The 25347-nt window shown below is 40.0% G+C and overlaps 1 protein-coding gene across 1 annotated transcript in view; it reads right to left on the bottom strand.

Moving 5' to 3' along the window:
* The window catches only part of pola1 (polymerase (DNA directed), alpha 1), a 79783-nt gene that overhangs the window by 21345 nt on the left and 33091 nt on the right, over nt 1–25347 (bottom strand). Inside the window, exons 27-35 of the mRNA XM_074693680.1 lie at nt 23100–23132; nt 21733–21825; nt 21433–21638; nt 21123–21255; nt 20649–20780; nt 20334–20508; nt 19620–19801; nt 10902–11033; nt 1021–1137 (exon numbers count right to left, since the gene is read on the bottom strand). Coding sequence (XP_074549781.1) covers nt 1021–1137; nt 10902–11033; nt 19620–19801; nt 20334–20508; nt 20649–20780; nt 21123–21255; nt 21433–21638; nt 21733–21825; nt 23100–23132 — 1203 coding nt within the window. The remainder of the gene's footprint in view (nt 1–1020; nt 1138–10901; nt 11034–19619; nt 19802–20333; nt 20509–20648; nt 20781–21122; nt 21256–21432; nt 21639–21732; nt 21826–23099; nt 23133–25347) is intronic.

Genomic DNA, 25347 nt, shown 5'->3' with positions numbered 1-25347 from the left:
TTTGAACGAACTTTAAAGTAAGCTGAATTTATGAAACCATAAAAAATTCACCTTATTCTACAGGCGGGAGCACGGGCCAAAAATCCCAACCAAACAAAACTTCAGTTTGAAGTAGAGAAGAGTTTATGAAAAAACAAAATAGCCTTGAAAACATTCAGAAGTGTTTTCATGCATCCAACCAGCACATCAGAAGCTGTTAAAGTCGCTCTAGTTTGATGCAGTTTGTCATCAGTCTTTATTAGAGGAACATAAGCAGGTCAGGCTTATATAGGTTGACAAGCAGGTAAAACGGAGACACACTGCAGGTTTTAGGACAGAGAGAAGGAGCAGGAGTGAGCACCTAGAGTTCAATGTTTTATTCAGGCCGCAGTTTAAAGTGCCGTGGCCCCCAGGCACAGCAACGGCCGCCCTAAGTGGCTACAGTGACAGCAGAAATTGGCCTTCTGGTTTACAACCTGTCGCCACAGAGTCAGACAGAGCAAAGCAGCCAGAAAAAGAGGGGGACAGATAGGAGCAGATAAAAAAATTGACAAGAGAGTTAAGGGTTGAGACAGGAACGGTTAGAAAAGGGACAGAGAAAGAGAGGACAGAAAAAAGAGAAATAGATTGAACCGTCACGCTCAAATTGAAAGGGAGAGTGTTTCTTTTAAATCCAGTGGTCAGGCTAACAAAGCGTTCAGAAGAGCTGGACAGACTGATGCTGCTAATGGTTTAACTAGCAGACCACTCTTTGTGACGTCCAAACACGTCCAGGGCGGTGTGTGATGTGTGTGCACGAACACGCCGTCACAATAACACACACTTGGTGACAAGATTATATATCTATGTATAGTTTGAGAGAGTCTACAGATGTTGAAATGTGATACTGATGAGTAAGGATGTACAGTATATATGTAATAAAGATTTTAGCTCTATAGCACCACCATCTGGACAAAATGTACACAATCCATAAAAGTGCACCCAGCACACTGTCTATGTGATTTTGTATGTTCATGACTAAGTGTTTGGAAGTCATGTTACCTCAGGTCTGAGGGTTGCTCTGGTGCAGGCGGGACAGATGGGTCCATGGCGGGAGAAGGCGATGGGCAAACGTCTGATCCTGTTCTGACAGGCCTGGTCCTCACACACCAACCAGCCCTACAGGAGACACAGCAGTGTTATACAAAACCTGTGAAACTTTTTCAACTTTGATGTGGATCTGTAACAGTCAACACTGTGTCCTTAGAGCTTCCTTGAAAATTAGATTGATTACATTTCTGCAAATACTGAAGACAATCTGTCAAATATGAGAATCTGCAATGGAATAAACATCACAATGGTATCTTTAATATCTAAACACTTCTTGTATCAGATTTTCCTGCAAAGAAAAACATTTCAACAACAAATCTGAGCTCTGGCAGAACAGGACTGACATTTCTCAAAGCCTTTAAACTGAATCATTCAATAAATAACTATTTTACACACAAATGTGGATGTGTTAAAGCTGCTTCTTTGAAAGTGTATTTTTTTTCTGTGTTAGATTCATCCTTATCTACTCTTTCAAGTCAATTCATGAAGAACCACATCTTAAGTCACTTCTTGATAACAAACAGAATTCTAAACCAGAACATTAAAGCTCCTGTGCAGAGTTTTTAACAGGTTATCGACCAAATTAAAATTGACATTTTTGTGTCTTTATGACCCTCAAAAGCAAACTTAGTCATCAGGAAGACAATCAGCCATTCCTTTATTTATTCTTAATCATGTAAAAACTGCCACCCAGCAGCTTTTGGGGGTAGGTGTCAGGAAAAGTGATCAAAACCATACTGTGAGTAACACCAAACGGCCCAAAGATACTTTTGGGGCTTTTAATGCCTTTTTTCAGATGAGTACAGGACAGTGAATAGAGCAGGAAATGAAGCGAGAGTGGGGAGTGACACATGGGACCACAGGCCTTGCTCAAACCTTCAGTCTTGAGCCTGAAAATGAAAAGAAGTGAGGAACGTTTATTCATAAAATGTACACAGAAGAGCTCTGATCTTAAAGATCACCCAGCCTCTACGTATCGGTGCGATAACCTGTTCAAAGGTTTGTGTGGTGGTCGCTTGTGACTGAAAAACTTCTGTTGCCTCGAGGCGCCTCAAGGAAAAAAAAAAGAAAGAAAGAAAAGAAACACTTCTTGTAATGAGAAAATTTTGCTGAAAATTGTTGCTTCCATTAAGGTGCTCTAATTCTGCACAACAGAGGTGACAAGAAAAATAGTCAGGAGGAAAATAGAGAGGTGGTTAAAAAACATGAAAGCAGAGCAAGCAGAGACAGGTGAAGAAAAAGAGGAGAAGAACAGAGGTTTACATCTGACTTGATTCCCGCCCTGCTGTCCCTCTTTCTCTTTACATCCCAGTGTATCTTCAGCTGCTGTGTGTCGGGGGTCCTGCTCTGGGAGTACTTGTCAGACAGGCAGAGCGCTGGACAGCCAAAACGGCAGTAGTTAGGACCCCCTGCTGTGAGGTAGTGACCCTGGGCAGGTGCGGTGGTCTAACCCTCTCAATCTCCTCTGTATTCTTGCAGACCCCTCCACCCCCTCTACTTCTTATGCCCTGTCATTACTAAGGCAGGCTTAAAGGGGAGGGGGTTAATGCCCAACTAATGACAGAGCATCAGACCCACCACCATCAGCGCCTTTTGCTGCTTTCCTCCATCCTTCCATCCATCCCTCCTTTCATTCACTCTAAATGAACCCCCTCAAAACTGCTGCACCTGTCTTTCTGCACCCCCCCACACAGGCCGAGTTCCTCTCATTGATTTCGATCTCCGCCTTTGTCTCGTCTCCTGATCACTTTTACAGCAGCAGCCACAAAAGAAGAGGTGGAGATTGTGTTTTTCTTTACAGTACGTACAAGTCCTACCCTGATGTTCTGCTACGTTCAATAACCTTTCAAAGTCAGGAACAGGAACAAAGTGAGGCTGGTTAGCTGCTTCTGTTTCTGCTGAACTTCAGTCTCTACAGATGTACTTACAACCACATAAACAAACTGGATTTGCTTGAACATACTTCGAGACAAAACCAGGGTGAAAATAAAAAAGCATTAACTGGAAATATACCTAGCTGGTCAGATATTGCAGCTTTTCATAAAGAAGGTAAGCACTTCATCAAAACTGGTGTATCAGGGCATTCCACAAGACGTTTGGTGGCGATACTTAGAGTAACACCCCTTTGCCTGAATGGGAGGACCAAAAAGGAGTTGCTTAATATCTTATTTACAGCGGCTCTAAAGCTACAGCTGGTTTAAACCAGACCCTCGTGCCTACAATATGTGGATCTAGACAGTTTGGAACATTTATCAAACGGAAAATAAAAATACGTACCACTTAAGACTCCAAAAAGAAATTTCACAATGAGATGGAGACCTGTACTTGTTCTACTAATGCATTAGAGAGGGATGTTTAATTTAGACACAAACAAAGATCAAACACCTGTTTAGGGGCTGAATTTGCACCAGTGCATGTAATATATCTGAGGGGACTACATTTTTTATTTATGTTTTTAATTTCTTTTATGTTATTTTGAACATGTATGTACCTGTTTGTTAATATGTATTATCTTATATATGTATATTTTGTGGAGTTGTTAATTTGGTTGTATCTTACTTCATAGCTGAACACAACTTTACAGCTGAGAAAAGAAAAATAAAGATATATATATATATATATATATATATATATATATATATATATATATATATATATATATATATATATATATATATATATATATATATATTGTTCTGCTGTTGATGTGAAAAATTATTTTAAAAAAACTAAGTTTAAAAACATAAAAAAAAGAAAAACTTGTGTAACCCCAATTTTTTGTGACATCTTGTTTGAATTGAGCAATGACTGGGCAAGGTCAGCTGAATTAAAGCCCAAATAATATGATGTATATTATATTTTTTAGTTGGTCTTGGATGTGCAAAGAAAACAAGAATTGTATTGAGATGAACTGATGAGTAATTTATCTGAAATTTCAAAAAATTTCTCAAAAAAAAAAAAACCACACATCAGTGTTACGAACCTCTCCTTTAAATAACCAAAGACAAGACAGTGAAAGCTCACACAAGCGCACACACAGAAATGCAAACACACACCCAGAAGGCCAACCCCTCCAAATTAAAACCAAGCACCCATGTTCACACAATCACATCCCAAATCAATTAGAAAGCCCCAGAGTTCACAGCTTTACCCACAAGCCCCAGCTCCAGGACTAATTACTCAAACACCTTATACAAAGAGTGGAGCATCATGGGAAATCAAACTGCTCTGACATCCTGATTAGGACAGACACTACAACAGTTTGTTGGATGATAAAAATAAACTAAAATTAGGTACACATAATTCACAGGAGCTGCATAAAAAAGTGAAAACAATGAGCGCATGAAGGAAGACGCAGAAGAGAGAAAATTTAATTGAGGCATTTCACCAGAGCAAGGTAGAGGAGGGGGGAGTGGGGGTGTACAGTCGGACGTGAGAGAATAAAGGCTCATAATTGCATAATTATAGCAGTGGATACCTGACACACTGAATGCAGACGTCAAATGAGTTCCACATAATTTAACCAAACAGAGGCAAGACCAGGCCACGACAAAGCCCACCACGAAATCTACCCTGTGTCTGCAGCCTCTGTTTAGTCTGCCCGCTTATTTTAGACACAGTCTCTTCAAACGCTCTCACTCTGACAGCCTGAAACTTCTGTCTGCTTTAGTTCTGGGAGACACGTGGCACAGAGCAGGCTCTATGAAACAGTTATGTGCGACTGTTTTCAACTCTTGAGAAAAAAAAGATATGAGGAGATTAGTCAAACATACTGGATAGATGTTCGTCCAGGATGTACACACCGAGTGTGATGCTAAAGCTACCTTGGTTCCTGAGGCTTGATTAAGAAGAAACCACTATTTCTCTCTATAACATCCACAGTAAAACAACTCAGACTTGTGGTGAGGTGAATGAATGAATGAATGAATAGTCTGGATGGATACATTATATGACCCGTTCTTCATCGAACTGTTCAGACACATTAAATGAGAGTCAAACTAAATATTCAGGATCTGACTCTGAGCACTAAGCAGCATACAGTGGTACAATAACTTCATCAAGCAGACATGTACGACTATAATTACATTTCCCTGTAAATCTACACATATTTAGCACGCATCTTTACTTAATGACACACCTATATCCATGGAAAAACGGTCTCTTAGTTCAACTTTTCCAGACATGTTCATTTAACCAAAATTCCCAAACTACTGTTGTACATGAAAAGAAGAGTCTGGTCTGGTTGTACTCAGGTAAAGGAGACTTGACTCAGACTTTAAGTTGGGTAATGGAGAATCCACACTAGAGAAAGAGTGATATTTTTTTCCAGGGGTGACACCGATTATTAGAGATAGACCGATATGATTTTTTCCTGGCCAATACCGATACCGATTATTTGTAATCAAGGAGGCCGATAACTGATATTTGAAGCTGATATTAATTTGCAGTCAAAGTAAAAATATTGGTGTCAAAATTTTGAACAATATGAACTCCAACACTTAACTTCATTCAAATACCTTTAAGCATGAGTTACTTAAACAGCTCCCAGGCTTAGCAGCACGTTTTATAAATTTAATTAAAAAAATTATAAAATGAATAGCCAAAGTTTTCTACAGCAAATTAAGTTTTCCAAAATTTCAATGTAACGGCAATAACTGTAAAAAATGCACTGCTGATTGGCTGTTTGCCAAGCCATGGCTCTGCTTGTAACCAATCAGATAGCACTGTGGGCGGGACAGTGCTGGGGACTGAGAAGTGACTGCAGACAGCAGAGCAGCTGCATCAGAGCTGCAACAACGCAGTTTTATATTTGTTTCTTATCGGCCGTCGGATTAAAAAAAAGGCAGATGCCGATACGCCTCACAATCCCAAATATTGGCCCCTACTGATTATTATCAGTCAAGGAGGTCGATAACCAATATGAGAAGCCAATATTCATATACAGTGTAAAGTGAAAATACTGGCGTCAAAATTTTGAATAATACAAACTTCAACACTTAACTTTATTGAAATTCCCTGAAGCAAATGTTTATCAAACAGCTCTCAGGCTCAGCAGCATGTCTTATAAAGTTGAACCAACACTTAAAGAAATAAATAGCTCTCTAAAGTTTTCTTCAGTAAAGGAAGTTTTCCAAAAAGTAGCTCTGCATGTAACCAATCAGATGGCGGGTGACTGTGCAAGAGAAAGAGTAGTGACTGCAGACAGAGAAGCATGGCTCCATCAGCCAAAAATGATCAGTCTGAAATTGATTTCTTATCCACCGTCGGATTAACTAAAAAAGGATCTAAACGCCAAATATTGGCCTATCCCTAATTAGGCACAAGTAATTGAGACTCAACTTAGGTTTAGGGGATGGAGACTCAACTGGGACCTCAGTATTGGGGACTAACTTTGGTTTTAGGCTATGAGGACAAAACTCAGACTCAGGTAATGTGATAAATGCTCCATAAAACACTGAAACACAAAGTGTGAAATTAACTTAATGTTCTGTTTTGTCACATTAATGACTGTGATGACAAAATGAGTTGTTAAACTTTTTCACAAGAAATGAAGCAACTTTTACATCCAAAGTTCTTGGAGCCCATGAGTCCAATAATTCATCACCTCCAACTGCAACAAGTGCTTCTATATTTTCTTACACTTTTGGGATTAAATAATCTTTATATAATAGTCACTACTGTTAGACTTCTGCCCTGGATTGAACTTCTTTCATCATTTTTAGATCAGACATACAGATTACAGATTCAATTCTGGATTACCCTCTGTGACTGACTCATATTTGTATGACTCTTTCAATCAGTTCGATCTGTTTTGTGTAAGAAAATTATCAAAAATACTACAATACCCAATTTCAAGGCCTTAAATCTTCATTTTTCGTTCATTTTCAAACATCTAAATGAACACAAGTATGAAGATTTGAGAGAAGAGCAGGAAAAGTTTAACAGCTGTAGATCTGTGATCTGTTCATGTAGATTTAGTGATCATTTCAGCTCTACTGTAAGTGTAGAGTCAGAGGTGAAGTCTTTTTGACATGATCCCTGAACCAGAGAAATCCCCTAACACACACACACACACACGCATGTGAACAAGTACCGACACACACAGGTAAGAGCTCAAACAGTTTTTGTGTTTCAGCAGTCAACACTTTTAGCCCCTTAAGTGAACAGGCATACCAGTCTACTTCACACTCCCTCTCCCTCACATACACTGACACACACACAGACACACCAAACACGCAGACACACACAGAACAGAGCTCAAACGGTTCCACTTTGTACGTCCTCCGCTTAATCAAAGCTTCTCTATTCAACAATTTGACCTTTTGTTCAAAACAGGATTATCACCTCTTCTGGTCTTCATTCACCCTCTCTCCCTCTCTCTCCCTCCACCCTTTCTTCTCTTGCCCCTCAGCCCGTTTCCAGGGGCGACCCGCATGACGAGGGTAATTGCAATAATTTGTTAAATGCCATGGCAACGGTGGTTGGATGGGAGGAGTTGGGGAAAAAAAGAAAAGGAAGAATTGGGTGGTGCAGGAAACAAGAGAATCTGTCGTTTCAGCAAAGACAGCAGGCCCAGAGAAGGAAAGGATGACACAGTGTGTGTGAGTGTGTGTGTGTGTGTGAGTGTGTGTGTGAGGGGGAGACAGGAGTGAACAAGTGTTTGCCCATTCTCAGGGTGGTTTATTGATAATGGCAGGGATGAGGGTGGGGGGGACAGGAGGTAATTTCGCTAATGATTAATGTCTCTGTGGTCCTGGCTCAGGACGCCGACACACACATACACACACATCTCTTAGTGTACACACTGACACACACACACACAGAGGTGCAGAGCTTTCACTCTATCTGGCCGGACAAACAGCTCTGTTTGAACTCTCCCTCGGCCTGAAAGGAATCCTTAATTACACAATATTACCCCTCTTCATTGCCTCGCTGTGTGTGCTGTGTCCACCGCTGTTCAGCCCACTCTGTTGTGTCTGTGTGTGTGTGAGCAAGAGCGAATGTGTGTGTGTGAGGTGCAAGTATTCAGTGGTAGCAGCTGTTTCACACATTATGACAAAGGGGTTGAGGGGGACTCGCTCCCCACACATTCACCAAACTAATTGATTTCTGTTCAGCACTGTGGGAGAGTAACCCCCACACACACACACACGTTTACAGGCAGTGCATTCCACTCACTGAAGGCTAAGGTGTTTGAAGAGACCAGGAGAGAGTGATAAGAAAGAAGGAGGGAAAAGCTCAAAAATAACAACAGTCGTCCTCACTCTCAGGCTGCTCTTCAGACGCTGTAACAACTTTCTCTGTGACACTGTTTTCCTTCACAGGCTGTTTCTACACACTCCACAATCACTCTACGGTTTAACAAAGTAAAGTACAGAGGCCACACCCCTGGTTCTCTTCCTGTTTTCTCCTCCAGAATTTTCTTTTCACTCCTCAGCTTATCTACTGTCTTTATCTGACTAAACTTCACCAATATTCTTGTAAAACCTTTGCGGTCAAAATCCCACTGACTGATCAAGTATCAGTAGGCTTTCCCATGTTATTTGCAAAAATCTAAAAGGGTTGTACATGTGAACATTCAGCTCATAGAAAAACAAAAAATGTAGGGCAGGGGTGCCTGAATTCTTCTCAGTGAAAGGCCAAAAACAAATCAGTGTGGAGGGTCGCCAAAACTAAACATTCATGTTGCAGTGCACGATATTCATACAAGTAACATTGAAAATAAAAACATGTTTCTTTACTGCATGAAATAGAGCTGAAACGATTCCTCGAATTATTCGAGGTAGTCGATTACAAAAAATAATCGAGGAATTTTCTCCACCTCGAGGAATTTTCTCCACCTCGAGGAATCGTTTAATTTTAAAAAAGAACAAAGAGTGGCATTTCAAATAGAGCTGACGCCATATTTAGAGAGTTTTCAGACCCCTCAAGCTACCTCTTTTTCAAAATAGCAACTAGCAACAAATCTAGCTTCTTTTCTGGAGTTTGGAGACTGATATGAAAACATGTATTGATCTGCATCAGCTGCTTGTATCTCATATCTCATCAGATCGCACGGTACGTGGAATTTATCACCTAAAGTTACTTGATTTTACACTTGCTTGAAACAAATTTTCATTTGAAAAATAACTGCTCTTTAACTTAAAATGTGTTTTATACGATTACTCGATTACTCGATGGAATTTTCAGTAGAATACTCGAATACTAAAATATTTGATAGCTGCAGCCCTAGCATGAAACTACTGAACATCCATATGTCACAAATACTAGGCCTACGTCTTTAAGGACATTAAGTGCAAGATAACCTAGACAACAAGGGACACAACAGCCTTGCTCCTACGAAACCAAAATAGTGCATTTTCCATCCTTTTAAAATGAGGAATAGTACTAAAACTGGACACTTGCTTTAGATTTTTTCCCCTATAAATGACTACTGTACTTACATTAATTTACTAAGATCATACTCTTTTAAAACAGCATCTTTCTGCCTGCATATTAGGCAAACTGCTGTGAGATCAATTTCTGTAAAAAGAAGTAATCATGTTCCCAACTAATTTAAGCTTTCTCTTGTCAAAGTGCCACTGTCTTATACGCTCCATCCCAGCCATGACCCTGCATCCTTTCACTCTCCGGTCTTGGACTTCCAGATTTGAGCTGACGGGACTAGCTCCACCCTACTCCCGATGTAACACAGTGTTAATTTGTGGTCAGGAGAGGAAGTGCAACAATTAACAAATTATGAATGAGAAATTCAGGCTGCTGGCAGAGGGAAAATAATACTGACAATTAAAAAAATATATATGGTAAAAATTCAAACATAAGCAGCGGGCCAGAAAAAATTGCCTGTGAAAAAAGTTGGACAACCTTGCTTTAGAGCATAAGCTAAAACTTCTCCAACTCTATGGGATGCATTAAACTTACAAAACATGACTGGCCAAAGTTTTTACTCCTCTCTGTCTCTGAATTGGTACCAACTGTAGTGACCATGATACCTCACTCAAAGGGCGCTGTTACATTGGCTATCCTGCTGTGCCCAAACAAGCTTCAGCCCTAAAGTCCAGTTTGTTTGGTCACAGGTGTACTGTACTCAGGCAAAGTACACTTGCAGGCTTTGGGAGACTTTGGAGCAGTACACTTGATGCACCAGCACAAGTACGCCTTTCACAACAAGGGCATGACTAATCCTTTCTGCACTTTACTTAACAGTACTTTGCACCCATCATGTTGGCCTCCAATACTTAGTATTTGAGTATTTTATCATTTAAGCAATTGTTTTCTTTTTCTTATTTTCCTGAATTTATTACTTTAGCATTTTAAACAGTAGACTAATATAAATTCAATGTGCAATACTGTCTGTTGTCTCATCTCATCTGTTAACTGCTCTATGTGCCTTTAACTGCCCCACGGGGGTGATGAAGTTTTTTGAACTGAATGAGGTATAATGGCTGCGACCACTCCTCTCAACAACCATTTTAAACAATGGTTGGGATGTTAGAAAGTAACTAAAGTTCAATCATTCTGTTTTTGTAAACTCCTGTAAGTGAATCAAAACTGAAGCTTTGAGGAAAAAATAAAATCAAGAAGGGGAGAAAAAAACAGTAGTAAAACTGGAAAGCAGTCCAGCTGTGCTACTCCTTCAAGGTGCAGATTAGACACTGAATGAAAACTAAATGAAGTCCATTTGTGGCCCAGCAGGTGGGAAGAAGTAAATACATGGATGTTTGAGTGCTTGTGTTATTTTTTAGCCAGCGTACAGCAGTTTCACTGAGAGACCTGGTGGTATTTATCCAAACCACTCTCCTGTTGTTAACTGGCAACACAAAAATACTTACAGAGTAGTATTTCTTGATATGGCGACGAATGTCAAGTAGCAATTTGTTGCTAATGTTGACAGCGTGGTCGATTGGGCGGCTCCCGCAGGGTATGTGACAGCATCGCATCAGACTGGGCTCCATCTTTGTTCCCTAAAGAGAAAATATTAATTCATGTTTACAACATATCATCAAATTTCACCATCATACAACCCTCAAAGATAAATCCAACAAATGCTGTAAATAAGATAAGATTATCCTTCACTCGTCCCACAAATTTACAAACCACATCAACGACAAACAGGCAATGTACAGGGCACACAAAATTACATTACAAATGCATAAAATAGAATAACAGGTGTAATAGGAAATTATGTACAGAACAATGTAGCTTAATGTGTACAGACTGATAACGTAACAAAGTAAAATCTATATACAAAACAGCAGTGTTGGGAATATAGGTTTAAAAAACAACAGCATTACTGATGATGTTACTGTTTTCCAGTGATAGGTAATCAAATTATTCACTATTTCAAACATTACAACGCTGTTAATGTTACTAAGAGTGAAATATGGTGTGTTGCCATGCACTGATATCTAACAGCTGTTGACTGGGCTTGCTCAGCCAGGCACAGGAACTCCAAATGAAATGTGAGTTTTTTTCCTGATAGTCCTTCTTTGATAAGGGGGAGGGGTGACAGACACATGAGTAGTGATGATTGGCTAAAAGGAGAGTACAATGTCATGGTAAGCCAATCAGAGCCAGAGTTCATTTAGGTGGGTTTGGTTGTTACAAACCTCATCGAAAGAGAACTACACATGCAACAATGCAAGTCTGGAGCAATATGATAATTTTAACCTGGCGTTTTCAGAATGTAAGTACAGGCACTACTTTAATGTTATCGCTGTAAAAAGTAATAACAGACATGTGAAGGGTACATAATGTCCAAGAGCAAAACCTGCTCATAAATCTGAATTATTTTCCATAATTGAAGGTTTTTCAAAAAAGTAACACAATAATTGCCTTCCCTGGAAAGTAATTGCATTTATGAAGAAGTAGTTCAGTTACCCATGTAGTTACTCTTTTGGGAAAGTAACTAGCAACCACAACTATTACTATCATTTCTGAAGATTGACAAAGCAGCAACCTCTAGTCTGGTTCAAAAAACGTCTCCTGTCTGAATTGCTACGTTTACTATCAGCACACACTGTACGGAGGGAGGACTTTTTTCTAACTTGGCAGTTCAGAGGATATTTAGATCCCAAGCTCAACCAATCAGAGGCACAGCTCAGGTCACGTGACTGACAGGCACCCTATAGCTGTACGCGAAGCCCTTGCCACGTCCAATATGGGCGTGACTCCTGGGGAAACTACGTCCATGTTTTATACAGTTTATGAGATTGACAAATGCTTTTAAACATCTGAAAACTAAATGCAGTTGATAACTAACCTCTCTGTAAAATGTTGCAGACTTCATGTGAATAACATCATCAAACGTTTGTATTTTGACTGAAAAGGAACAGCTTTTTTTAAAGGAGTGGACAGTTTTCACACTTGTGATACAGTTGATTTATACTTTCTATAGATCATTTAAAGTACATTTATCTGCTAAGACTGAGGAGTCATTTTTGAATCCCCGTTTTAAAACACAATGAATGAAGGATGGTTGAGTAAGAGGCAGGTTTTGATCAAATCTACTTCTTTCTGAAAATGTGATTGGTCAGCTAAGACAAGGCAGGTGAGGAACAAATTGAGGACATTTTTAATATCTCTCTTGCAGTAAGTTTAGCATGCATTTCTTCATTATATTAACCGGTTCTTCCTTAACACAGCCTTCAGCTCATCCAGCTTTTAGAAGAACACACTGTGTTCTCATTTCCCCAAAACATTTCAGCGGCGTTGTATCCAACACTAGTTTTAATTTTTAAATGGATTGCACCTTTATTAAACTTAATTTAATTACTTTTCAAGGGTTTCCCGCAGAGGAGTGTGGGTTGAACCACTCTTGGGGAGTAAAGCATTTATCCCACTGCCTGCAATTACTACTCAATTGTAATGTCTTGTGCATAAATATATATGAGCAGAAAGAGTTCATCACAGGTGCATTTTTAACCCTGTAATCAGAAAAGCAGCTACACAAATTAGCACCTCAGCTATTACCTTTAAACCTCCACAGAGAACATGTCACAAGCGTAAAAGGTGTAAGGGCTAAAAGCACCCCTGGGTCCAGTAAATTTTAACAATATTGTAGCTGAAGAAAACAGGTCAACGTGACCTCAACAACCCTGAAATGTCCCGTTGACAGCCAGGCTTACAGTTAATGCAATAAAAAAGTAGCTGCAGTACATAACAATTACACTAAATATAACAGCTTTAAACACTCACTCCTTTAAACCTGAACTCCATTTAACTGTCACATTGACAGCAGCAAAAAAAGCTTTCTGTGGAGAAGTCAACGGCACACAAGCACATGTGTGACACCCCACCTCCCTCCAGCTGCCACACACGGGCTTTTTTTTGTTTGCCTACATTGTTTCTTTTTAAAGGGAAAGAAAAAAGATCTTTATAAGTTCAGGACATTTGATTCTTTAACACGCAGTTCAGAGGCTCAGTCTAGCCTGCTCTTTCCTTTGCTTTGATACAGTTTAAAAACACGGTGTCCATTTACATGTTAAATGTTTAGTTCTTCTCTGTGTAGAATCCATAAAAGTGTCTTTAGACATGTTTTGTTAGTTTTATAATTCTTATTTTTTTGCTTTGTGTGAGTGCATGCTTTTAATCCCGGAATATTCAAATTAATCTGTACTTCAAAAATGTTGGCTGATGTTCATTTTTATAACAACATAAACTCTAGATTTTAAAAACAAGAACTTGTATCGGTAACTAGATGGTTTACTTCCTACCTTGATAAGTAAGGTGACTTTTCATTCATTTACCCGTTAGTAATTTGACATTTGGAGTTCTCAGTATTGTTTCCAAAAAGTAAATATATATTTCTGTGATGAAAGTTGAAATTCTATTGTAAAACCAAAGTTATACCAATGTATGCTAACTGCTGGCATGTCAATACAATTTCCCACATACATTAGCAACAAGCTTGCGCTATTTTTTCTTTGTTTTTGGTAAGTGAGGGGATGTATACCGCGTTGAATGTAATGTACATTTCTGTGTGTGTTGAGTTCTTCTGTAAAACTTCAAGCGGAAAATCCTGAATCAGAGTTTTTTTGTTAAACTGTTATCTATTCGCTAAGCTAAGGTAGCTGAGGCAGACTAGCTGATGTTTGGTCCAGCAGCTCTGGTGTAATGTAAAGAATCGATAAGGGATTTGTCAAGAAAACAAGCTAATGATATCCATAGATCGAAACATTTCTTTTTGATTCTCAACAGGAACCGGTTTTCGATACTTATCCCTATTCGTCAGGGTCCTGTCACACTACATCTGGGTTCCATTTCCCCAACTACCCATTAACCATACGCTCTTTAGTTTAGCTAGTTGTTATGAGAACGGCATCCAGACAGGAAGAGACAAGACCCTGATGTTAAGTCTGAAAAATGTTGAAACAATTCACTCAAAGTAACTACTTACAGAAAATTTAGATATATATTTAACCTTTGCAGCTAAAGTAATAGTCCCTAAGTATCAATGACTGGTGGTGATTTAATTGCAATAATTCAATCAAACTATTTCCCTGTTGAATTAACACTTAATGTAATATTTTTGCTTAATGTAACGTCTAAATACAAGTCTGCTTTACTGTTATTTAAATCACTTAAAACTTCACATTTAATAGTATAGTAATATTTTAATGATGCAAAAAGTTGAATACACCATATGCTTTGGTTTCTGGCTAGACTGTGGACTTCATTCTAGTTTCATATTTATCAGAGTAAAAAAAAAAAAAACTTTGGCATCTGTGCCCTTTACCATATTAGACATTACTTTCCATTCACAGCCAGGTTAAAATTTGTGCACAGTACATACATAATGCTGACATGACACCCAACAGTAGTCGTCTTTAGGGATGTGCCGGTACCGATCCAGGTAACGGGTATCGGTGGATCTGTGCCCCTCAAAGCTGGATCGGTATCAGCTAGAAGGGGCCGATCCATGGTGCTGATCCAGGCAACCAGCTTTCTCCCTTTTCATTTTTACTGACGCTCTTGGACACTTGATTTGGAATGTTACCACTGATGCACTTTTATGTTTTTTGCTGAATACTGCTGATAAACATTTAAATATTATATAGTTTAAATAAATAGAACTTCAGTAACTCCATATACTTTTTTTGCCTTTTACCTAAATCCTTACCAGTCCTATCCCACAGTAGGGCATGCAAGTTATTATTTATCGGATTGGTTTTGGTTGATACCTAAAGCCAAGGTATTTGTATGGGAACCAGAAAAGTTGGAATGGTGCATCCCTAGTCTCTGAAACAGACTCTGCAGATTCATACTTGGCCGTCCTTTCACAACCCATCACTGTATCACATACAAAGAGCTCGACTCAACCTCTCCCCCTCAGTGAGAAGGCAATTTAAATACAAACGTCTGCACTTTCATCACCATAGTTATCTGAAACAATTCATGGTGCCTTCACCGCTAATTATCAGCAGAGACGCTTGACACAGCTCTTCTTTCCTGTTCCTGTTATCGCTCAGTGGACAGCTGAAGAAGCCTTTATGTTCAAAGCTCCTCAGATGAGATCACCTCCCTGTGAAGAATCGTTTCATACTGTCTTTTCCTTTGTTTAGAAATGTCCCATCTTCCTATAAAGAATAAGCAGAAATCAGAAATATTGACTTTATTATGCACATGTCTTTTCTGCCTTATGCTTGAGTGTTTTCTATCTGGGTTCCAGGGGATATTTTTAGGTGTTTAATTAAATAATTTTAAGTCAATTAATCCTCTTTGAATCAGTGTTTAGTGTCAGCCTGTTTGAGTATTTATTTTGTACACAAGTAATAGACAGGGTTCGTATATAGTGCATGGGTGGTTATGCAAACTAGATTCCTGTCAGGGTGAGAAGAGGAAAAATTTTTACATCATTCCTTTCTTGTCATCACTGGATAAAAGCTGCCTCCCTTTTTTGCCCTTCATGATTTCTCCTCCCCTATGACTTCTTTAATCTCACTTGTTTCATTCTAAACCATTTTAATAAAAGAAGTTCACCTCCCTGACAAGTTATGTCAAGAAAATCTGCACTACACTGAGATACATATGAACTTAAGCTGAAGAATTAAATGAAACTATGATGAAAAAGGATCTTATAGTTTATAATCCCTCACTCCTTAAAACTACTGTAAGAGTTTAAACAGCCCTCAACAAGACTTAAACAGTTCTATTAAAAACTTACATCACCATCTGAACTTGATTTGTCTGCGAGTGATGTGAGACACCCAGCCCCCGATTAAAACAGGAAAATCCCAGCAGCTCGCTCCAGCTTCTTTATCCCTTCATGTTCAATCCTTTCATTCCCCTCTCCTCTCACCCCCATCAAACAACTTTCCTCCTCTGTCTGTCCTCCATCATCCATCACCGCCTCCTCCTACCATCCCTGGCTCGGTGTCAGTGGTGGAGTCAAGGCCCATCTGTCCTCCCCTCTCACTGAGCTGTTAGACCATGTTCAACACCCTAATTAACTTCCTGTCTTATCTGTTTAGTGAGTCTGTGTATGCGTGAGAGTGTGTGTGCGCATACCAGTCTCCAGTGCATGCTGGGACTTTAACACCTGTAATCAGACAGTTCATTTAAGCTAAGTTGGTAATATCTCAGACATTTTAAGACGATCTTCTTAAATAATAAAGAGCAGCGTGCCCTAACTCTCCTGGCATGTTACCTCCTGCTTTGCTGCTCTGTGCTTCTTTATCCGTCAAAGTATGTAAAGTTATCAGGCTTTTTGTGAGACTCCTTTTTTAATTTAATGTACGCCCTCTCTGCCAGCAGAGCTCAGACGCTTGTCAGTTTTATTGGTGTCTCGCAGACATGAAAAAGCTGTGCGCCCTACTCCTCATTAGAAGCTGATAACACACACACTCACAAAGACACTCGACCTTGGCCTGACAAATGGCAGGAGATCAGTGTGTGAGCTTGTGTGTGTGTGTGTATGCGCAGAGCAGCAGGGGTTAAGGAAAGGCTTTTCAAGTTGCGGAGTCCAAACTATGCCAATGAAAACAGAGTCCGTAGTGGAGCCAGGCAGCTGTCTAAAAATACAGACAGAGACACAATATGGAGGATGACTAAAGCATGAATCCTCCACAGGAAGTTTGACTCAAATTCTTCCACTCAGGCTCTCAATCTGTCTGTTCTTATTCATCCGCTCAAAGACAGATGATTTAAGATTTTTAGTTATTCTTGGTTTGTTTTGAAGACTTTCACTTGCTAACTGCCTGTTTGAGTTGGTGTTCACATAAATTTGAAACTTTTTTTTCATCTTCTTAAAGTCCTGTGAATGGCCTTGGTTTACATTGCAAGACTGTCATCGTGAAGTGTGAAGCGCAATCCCATCAAACGCTACACAATGACATACACAGGCCATGCATGTGTCTAAAGTGTGGTTCATATTGGAGTAGTGGAACTGCTGACTCTAGTGCGGTAACGACGCTGCGAGGGGAGCAATCATGCTTGAGTACAGTATGGTCAGAATAGCCAGTGTGACCGCGGCCTAGGGGGCCATTTACAAGACAACTGTTTTAGGGTGAAAGGCAAACGTATTGTTGCGTTTCGGCCTTGCATTAACATGGAAATGGCATTTTAGTCGACCTAAACTACAAACTTTTGAGAACAACCTCCAGAGTGGAATTTTTCTGAAATGCTGCCGTTACCAAGACAGCAAGCCGGCCTTTTCAGTGAAAAGCAACTGTCACACTACGCTTCGCGCATACAACAGTACAACGGTACCGGTGTTACGATCGTTGTAGACTACAATGTTGTGCTTGTGTTGCTCAATGTGCTGAATCTGCTGACTGTCTTCTCACAAAATGTGAATCTGTTGCTCAAACTCTGCACTTCGCAAATACAGCAGATAGTCAACCCAACTCTACTTCGGTGGAGATCTACCAAAAGCCGCTTCTGGACAAGACAGTTAGAGCACAGACTACAGGCCTGGCATGCTTACTACAGCGTTTTCAGTCTTTTAGCATTTCCTTATAGACACAGATTATTTCACTGTTTTCACTGTGTTTTTGGATGACGTCATGTAACAGGGCCTAACTCACTAGTATTTGAGTTTGAATGTAATGTTTGATTTTTGATCTTTTTTGTTTTTGCCACCTCTCTCTTTCTTCATCTCCACCTCTGTTTCTCTTCAACCCACACATGGTTTTCAGCAGAAAGCTGTCTGACATGAGTCTGGCTCTGCTCAAGGATTTTGCCAGTTCAGGGGAAGTTTTCTCTACAACTGTTATTTTCTTAACACTTGTCCTGTTTGATGCTGGTCTTTGTTATAATAAATACCATAGATTACTATCTTTACCTGTTAAGATTTTATTTTTGCAAATGTGAATTGCCACTTTATTAATAAAACTTGATAAATTAATTTATAAGTGTGAAAACATCTTGTATGGCAGGGACCCTTGAAAAAAGTGAGCATGCCCTCTCTGAATCTTCATGTGGAACAAAATGACAGCCTGCCCTGTCCTCGCTGACTAAAATTCTAACTTAAAAATGGAGACACAACTTGTTGATTTGTAGCAAGACCATGACAGCTTCAACAACAGGTCCTGTAAAGTTTTTCTCAATTGAACTGGAGTGGAGTTGAACAGTAATTACTACCAAAAAAAGCAGCAATTGCTACCAAAACAAGCAGCTAACAACATAAAGCTTAGCTACGACACTAAAGTCTGCCGTGTTCATTGAACTCATCATTGCATTTCACTGGGATTTGGGGATTTTATGAGATTTCCAGTCCTTTGAGTCAGGACTCTGGTTGTTGTTGAATGAGTCCTTATTTCCAAACGTGTGCGGTCAGTTGCATTTTTAACATTTTTAAGATATAAAAATCTTTTATTGTGTGTCAGGTTTTAGAAAAATAAACTAAAATAATTTGGAGAATCTTATAATTTTAAAAACTGGCATTCATGATGTATAATTAAAACCATAGACTGTATAAAACATGGACGTAGTCTCACCAGCGTCATCCGTCTGTTTCTGAAACAGAAAATGAAGCACATTTGCTATAGCGGCCATATTGGTAGTGGCAAGGGCTTTGCCTACAGCCATAGGGCACCTGTTGGTCATGTGACCCTCAGCTGTGCCTCTGATTGGGGAAGCTTGCTATCTTAATATCCTCTGAACGGCCGAGTTAGAAGAAAATTCACCCCCCGTACAGTGGGTGCCGGTAGTGAATTAGAGGCTCAGACAGGAGCCGTTTTTTGAACCAGGCTGTAAATAGGTTCATTTCTGCCTTGAAAATGGCTTTTTTTGGCTTTGTGTGTATGTGACTTCTGGTACTTCCAGAGCCAGCCTCAAGCAAACACCCAAGAAACAGCAGATTTTAGCACTTCCGCATTGTCTAATACTCCCAGACCGGAGGTTGCTGCTTGGTTAAAACAGCATCTTTGAAAATATCATTAATAAGTCAGATGACAGACGTCATTAGTCCAAGTTGGATGAATTTTCAAGCTCAGTACTTCTAGAAACACTTTTTTAAAGCTTTTTACTGTCCTGAATATCTTGTGAAATCACAGAAAAATATAATTTCGCAGCTTTAGTGATCGTCATCAACATGTACATCTACTCACAGCTCCCTCAAAGACGTTGTCATAGATGTTGTCAGTGCCACACTGGGGGCAGCTGAAGCTGAACCTCTCGCAGTCTTTGTAGCGCTCCTCATCAGTCAGCTGGACGGGAGCCCCCAATGTGCCATCAGCCTCTTCCTCCCTCTGGTACTGCTGGTGAGCCCGGAACTGACCCGGGTCCAGACCTGACACAGACAGACAACACAAAAAAATCTGTTTTCTCTGCTGCATTTCTTTTTAAACTCATCCACATTTGAAACACAAAACTCTGGAGATGTTTTGTGTATTTCAATCCAAATGCCTTAATTTTACAACCATCAGACAACAATGAAATGTCTTTTTTGTGCTTTTATTAGTCAGTTGTGATGTTTAGTGCGACAGCTTTTCTATGTTTGGCCTCAGCTGTCAGCAGACTATAAAAAAGGACTAACATGACTAATGCTAACACATACATAAAGACGGATTAGTGCCATCACTCAGAGTAAGCTGTGCACCACAAATACCTCAAGGCTAGACTTTATTTATAAAACAGGATGCCTTTAAAATTCAGATCAATCAATGTAGATCTTCATGGATTCATTTCATTCTGACTTCATGAAAAACTGATCCTTGTTTCTCATTTAGGAGCATGAGACACCAGAGGCTCTAACGCCTGGTCATTATTCAACACCTGCATCAGTAGAAACAAAACAAAGCTTGTCTCTTTCAATAACATACCTAACCACGTGGCTATGAGCACGCTGTCGATGCCCTCAATGGGGTCACAGATTCTGGACACCACAGGGTGGACCTGCTGGGCAAGGTAGTACTGAGTGTCCAGAGTAAGATTCTCCTGCTTCTGGAGCTGCTCGAGAGCGTAAGCCCTCTGACTAGCTGCCAGCGTGGAGTCGTCCTACAGGTGCAGAAAAAGAGGTTCAAGACGTTTTAGTTAGACTGCAATTTTTACAATACACCCACGACATTAAACAAACTAATTCGATTAAGTTTTGAAAAGTGACAATTAGATTTCTACGTTTCCTTCTAGATAAACACCTTGCAGATGATGTAAGAGACGGTGTCTCCTGCTTTGACGCGGCGACCGCCTTGAGAGTTGATCCACAGAGCCACATGAACATGAGGAAGGCTCTTCTTATCGGGGTAGTCCTGAGGATCTTTGGTCAGAGCCTGGAGGGGAGATAAGAATAAAAAGGAAGGTATTAACAAACACAAACTGTAAAATTAAGCTGAGATGTGTCTCTCAATCCAGCAAAGTAAAAGCTGTAACTTTGGAAATGTGTGGTTTAACGAACGAGGACGAGCAAATAAAACAGAAAAAGTGATACCCATGAATGAAAAGGAATCAAAAACAAAATATATGTCATGTTTCTAGATTAGGTCATTTCAAACCCCAAAAGCAGTTAATGCTCATCACCACCTGAGATCTTGAGGTCATTGCCTAAAGGCTCAAAATATTTCTGTTCCTGTGTGTAGTGGGGGGAAAAAGCACCTTCACGGTCTCATCCTCACCTTATGTATCTCATACTGGTTGAGTGGTATGGCTCCACCAGATACCTTCTCTCCCACCTCCACCAGGTGTTTCTGGATGTTCTCCACAATGACATCTCGATTCTGGTCTGACAAGATCTGACCAATCACGTAGCTGAAGCATTCAAGGAAACAAACACACTTTAAATATACAGAATTCATTCATGAATTTTAGTTACCTGCAATGAATTAATTACATCACATACATTAGAATCCAGCTAAAGTTAAGTAACTGTTAATGCTAGCATGCTAACACTAGCATGGTGAAAAAACCAAACTCCCCCCAACGTACTTTCCACACTCCTTGGCCAGTTCACACCAATCTCTCCTCACAATGTCCAGCCCTTTAAGCTCCTGTTTGACGCTGTATCGTCCGTCACCGTGGTTCTCCACCACCAAGGCAGCATACTTCTTCTTCTTCAGCAATAACAGAGCCTTAAACACACCATCAATGTCGATCTCAAGCAGTTTGTAGAGCTTGTTCACTTCAGCTTTCACCTAGGAATAAAAAACAGATCCATTGAGTGGAAAAAGTCACGAAAAATGAAAGCCCTGCTAAAAAAAGGATTACACAACTATGTTCCTTTCACACCTTATTGCCGAGTTTGAAAACTTCTTCCAGAGACTTGCTGTTGGTGTTGATCATTATGGAGTCTGTATCTCCGTAAATGACTTCCAGGTTCATCTGAGGGACACATGAGGGAAAAAGAAAATGAATGAACATGGGAAAATTTTTGTTAGAGCCATTTAAGTTTTCTTTCTTAACTTGATCTTATTTTCAGTGAAAGGAAAAAATAAACATGAGACATTTCCTTTGAATGCTGTTTTGATTTACACTGGTGAAGCAAGCTGCATCTACAGGATATCTGGCTACAAATACCTCAGCGGCTTCAGGATGATTTTAACAGGCGAGATCAGGTCACGATAACTTTTTTTCCTTGAAATGCATTTCTAAAAAGAATGTGGGATTTCCTATTCAAGTTTTATTAAATGCCTTGCAGTGACTGCAGTGTTAGGGGGGTGAAAGAGAAAACTGAAGTTGATGCTTTTTTTTAAGACAACGGTGATCAACGCAGCCGAGTTCTCGAACACAAACTAAACTGTTAAGATATCGCACTCATTCTCTGTGTTTTTTAAGATGAAGAGACTAAAATGGTTGTCTGAAAATGGGTTTATGTTACCAAAAAACTGATCATCCATTACCAAAGCCATCATCCATCTGTAGCGCAGTAGGTTATTTATTTTTAATAATGTGGTAATTAAAATATTAGAAGCCATTAATCATGTTTCAGCTATTATTGCCTTTCAAAGTTGTTTTCCCACAAAGATTTGGTTTTCCCAAAGCATTTTTTAAAGAGAGTCTTCAAACTAGGAAAGTGTCTTACAATAAGGATGGGCCATTATTCTGGCAAATACGGTAATTTTTTATTTATAATTTTTTCAAAAAGAGCTTAATTTTTTGCCACTACTCTGTAATAACATTATACTACATGTTATTAAATGTTATCACAGTTCATATCCCCTTAGTAATAACATTTTTATTTCCCTACAAATGTCAACTTATGCAGAACTTTTTTTGTTTTAGTCTCAGTTTCAATGTTAAATGTAATTTTTGACATTAGATTTCACATAAATTAGCTCTGACACACATTCACCCTTTTGCTAACTTGTAAGCCATATAGCATTAACCTTTGGATCATATTTCAAAGTTCTCTGAAAAAAAAAACTATTTATATTTATTATTTTGAAATGACCTATGTTATTAACTAATTTATTTTATTTAAATTTCTTTGACTCAGGCAATTCTGCAATAAGGCTTCCGAAATAATGAATTAAATGTACAATAATAATAACAATAATCTTATATATAACTAAGGCTATTATGCTATGAGGCTAAGGTTATTTAAATAAGGGTTACAGTGAGTAATGAGGACAAACCAAAGCTTGTTTATGACCCACCTTCTGCACCATGTCCTTGGTGTGCATCAGAATCTGAGGAAACAGAGAGAAAAGAAATGTGAATGGGATGGATTCAAACAGCAGAAAACAGTACAGCACAAGCAGCGTTTCAGTCTAGTAAACAAACATATCAGTCAGGAAACAAACAATGATTAAAAATTAAGTTTCTCTGTTATTTATTTTGTACAAGTATTTGTGCATGCATGTGTGTGAGTGGTGTGTGTGTGGCGTGTGTGTGCGTACACTTGTGTGGACATGGGAGCAGAGCAGGTGACTTGCTTTTAAATGGGGGATAATTGGCTAAGAGGGCAATTATGAGAGCGTGCTGTGACAGGCGCCTTTTCAACCCACACACATCCCAGCCGGGCAACACACTCACACACACACTCACACACACACCTTAATGACTCGTAATGGACTTCATCACCCGCAGAGTGAGTGACGGACAAATAAGAGAATTCTGTTTATGCGGGTTGTCCACTTTGTGTGTGTGTGTGTGTGTGTGTGTGTGTGTGTGTGTGTGTGTGTGTGTGTGTGTGTGTGTGAGGGAGAGATCTGAGAAGCAGAGGGATCCCAACAGGTGGGGGCCCAGAGTCGGGGAGGGCAGGTTTGGTGGGTGGGAGGGGGCTCAGGGTGGCTAATCTGGGGGGTCGGAGGGACGGAACGCAGTGTGACCTGTCACCAACAATCTGCTCCTCAATCAACCGCAGCCGCATATATACACACCCCGACTCACACTGCGCACTGTGTGGGGACAAGGACGTGGCTATTTCAGAGTGTGAAGAAGGGGCGGGGTCAGGCTGTGGCCGAACGAGGGCGGGGGGGCCGTTCCACTCCCTGAAACCAGAGTGGGACTTAAGCATGCTTTATGGGCTGCTACATACCAGTGGACAGCGGGGGGAGTTTAAGTCTTTCATGGAACAGCCTCCTCCATTAGGAGCTGCTGTCAAGGTCAAGGTCTTACCACAGACACACATATACACACACATCTTGGACCAAGCACAGATACACTAAAACGTGTTGCTAGGGTGGACGCAGACCAAATAAAAAGTGTTTGTGATGAGTTCATAGAAAACAGGAATGAAGGTATCTGCATCTCGAGGCAAAAAAACGGTGCTGCTTTCATTTGGCAATAAAAATGTAAACCCTTGACACTTCAAAAAGCAAATTAAGCAAATAAAGGGTTCAGCTGTGTCTTAGTCATCCACTGTACAACACACTGACAACACAACAGCTAACCTGAGTACGCTCAAAACCTTTAGAGCTCCCCCTGGTGACTGGCTGTAGAGTATCTCATGTTGCCCGCGTACTGTTACTAGCAAGGATGCTCCCAGATGTTCTAATGTTGGTTAACTTTTCAGAGAATATTGTTTTAATTAGGCTTCCATGATTACCATGTGAAATATCCAACACAAATGTCACCATTTGATGTACTGTACCAGAGTTAGCTCATAGCTAATTCAAATCTGCACTTGCTTACAACTAAATCCCTTAGTGTGTCCCAAATCGCATACTTCCATACTGTGTACTCAAAATGTTCAAATTGAGTGTACTAAGCATACTACATACTCACTGGCTTAGTGCGCAAATTTTGAGGGTGTAGTGCTGTCCCAAATCGCATACTGCCGAGCGCCATACTTACCGGGAATGATGACATGATGTCGACCTCTTCTTCTTCTACGTCTAATTGTGACCGGCTTCCAGCGCGTTTCTGCCAAACACCGCCACTATTTGCCAGCGAATTTTCAAAGCCTTTTCAGTAGTATATTAAACACTGCTAATAACACGATTAGCGGTGTAGAGTTTATTAATGGGGGTCGGTGCAGCTGACTGAAGCTACCGAGAGAGCTACGCGGGGCGCTGTGGCAGTTAAAATACATCCACAAATTAAATGTCTGAGTGGTGCTTCTGGTCATGTATTCACTGTGCAGGGTCTAACCCGCTTGTTATTATATTTACCTGGTTCACCGGGTAATGCTAGGGCCCTGGTAACTTTTAGCCCAATGAGCTTTGACATTTGAGATAGCTGTTAGCTCAACTAACATTAGCATAGCCCAGTGTTTCTCAATCCTGGTCCTGGGGACCCCCTGCCCTGCATGTTTTAGATGTTACCCCACTCCAGCACACCTGATTCAAATGAATGGCTCGTTATCAGGCTCGAGCAGAGCTTGATGACGAGCTGATCATGTGAATCAGGTGTGTTGGAGTCAGGAACATAAAAAACATGCAGGGCAGGGGGTCCCCAGGA

This window comes from Halichoeres trimaculatus, unplaced genomic scaffold (assembly GCF_033239565.1).
Source record: "Halichoeres trimaculatus isolate MK-OKI-2021-1 unplaced genomic scaffold, fHalTri1.1 fHalTri1_scaffold_18, whole genome shotgun sequence".
Taxonomy (NCBI): Eukaryota; Metazoa; Chordata; class Actinopteri; order Labriformes; family Labridae; genus Halichoeres; species Halichoeres trimaculatus.
This window is presented reverse-complemented; position numbering and strand designations above follow the sequence as displayed.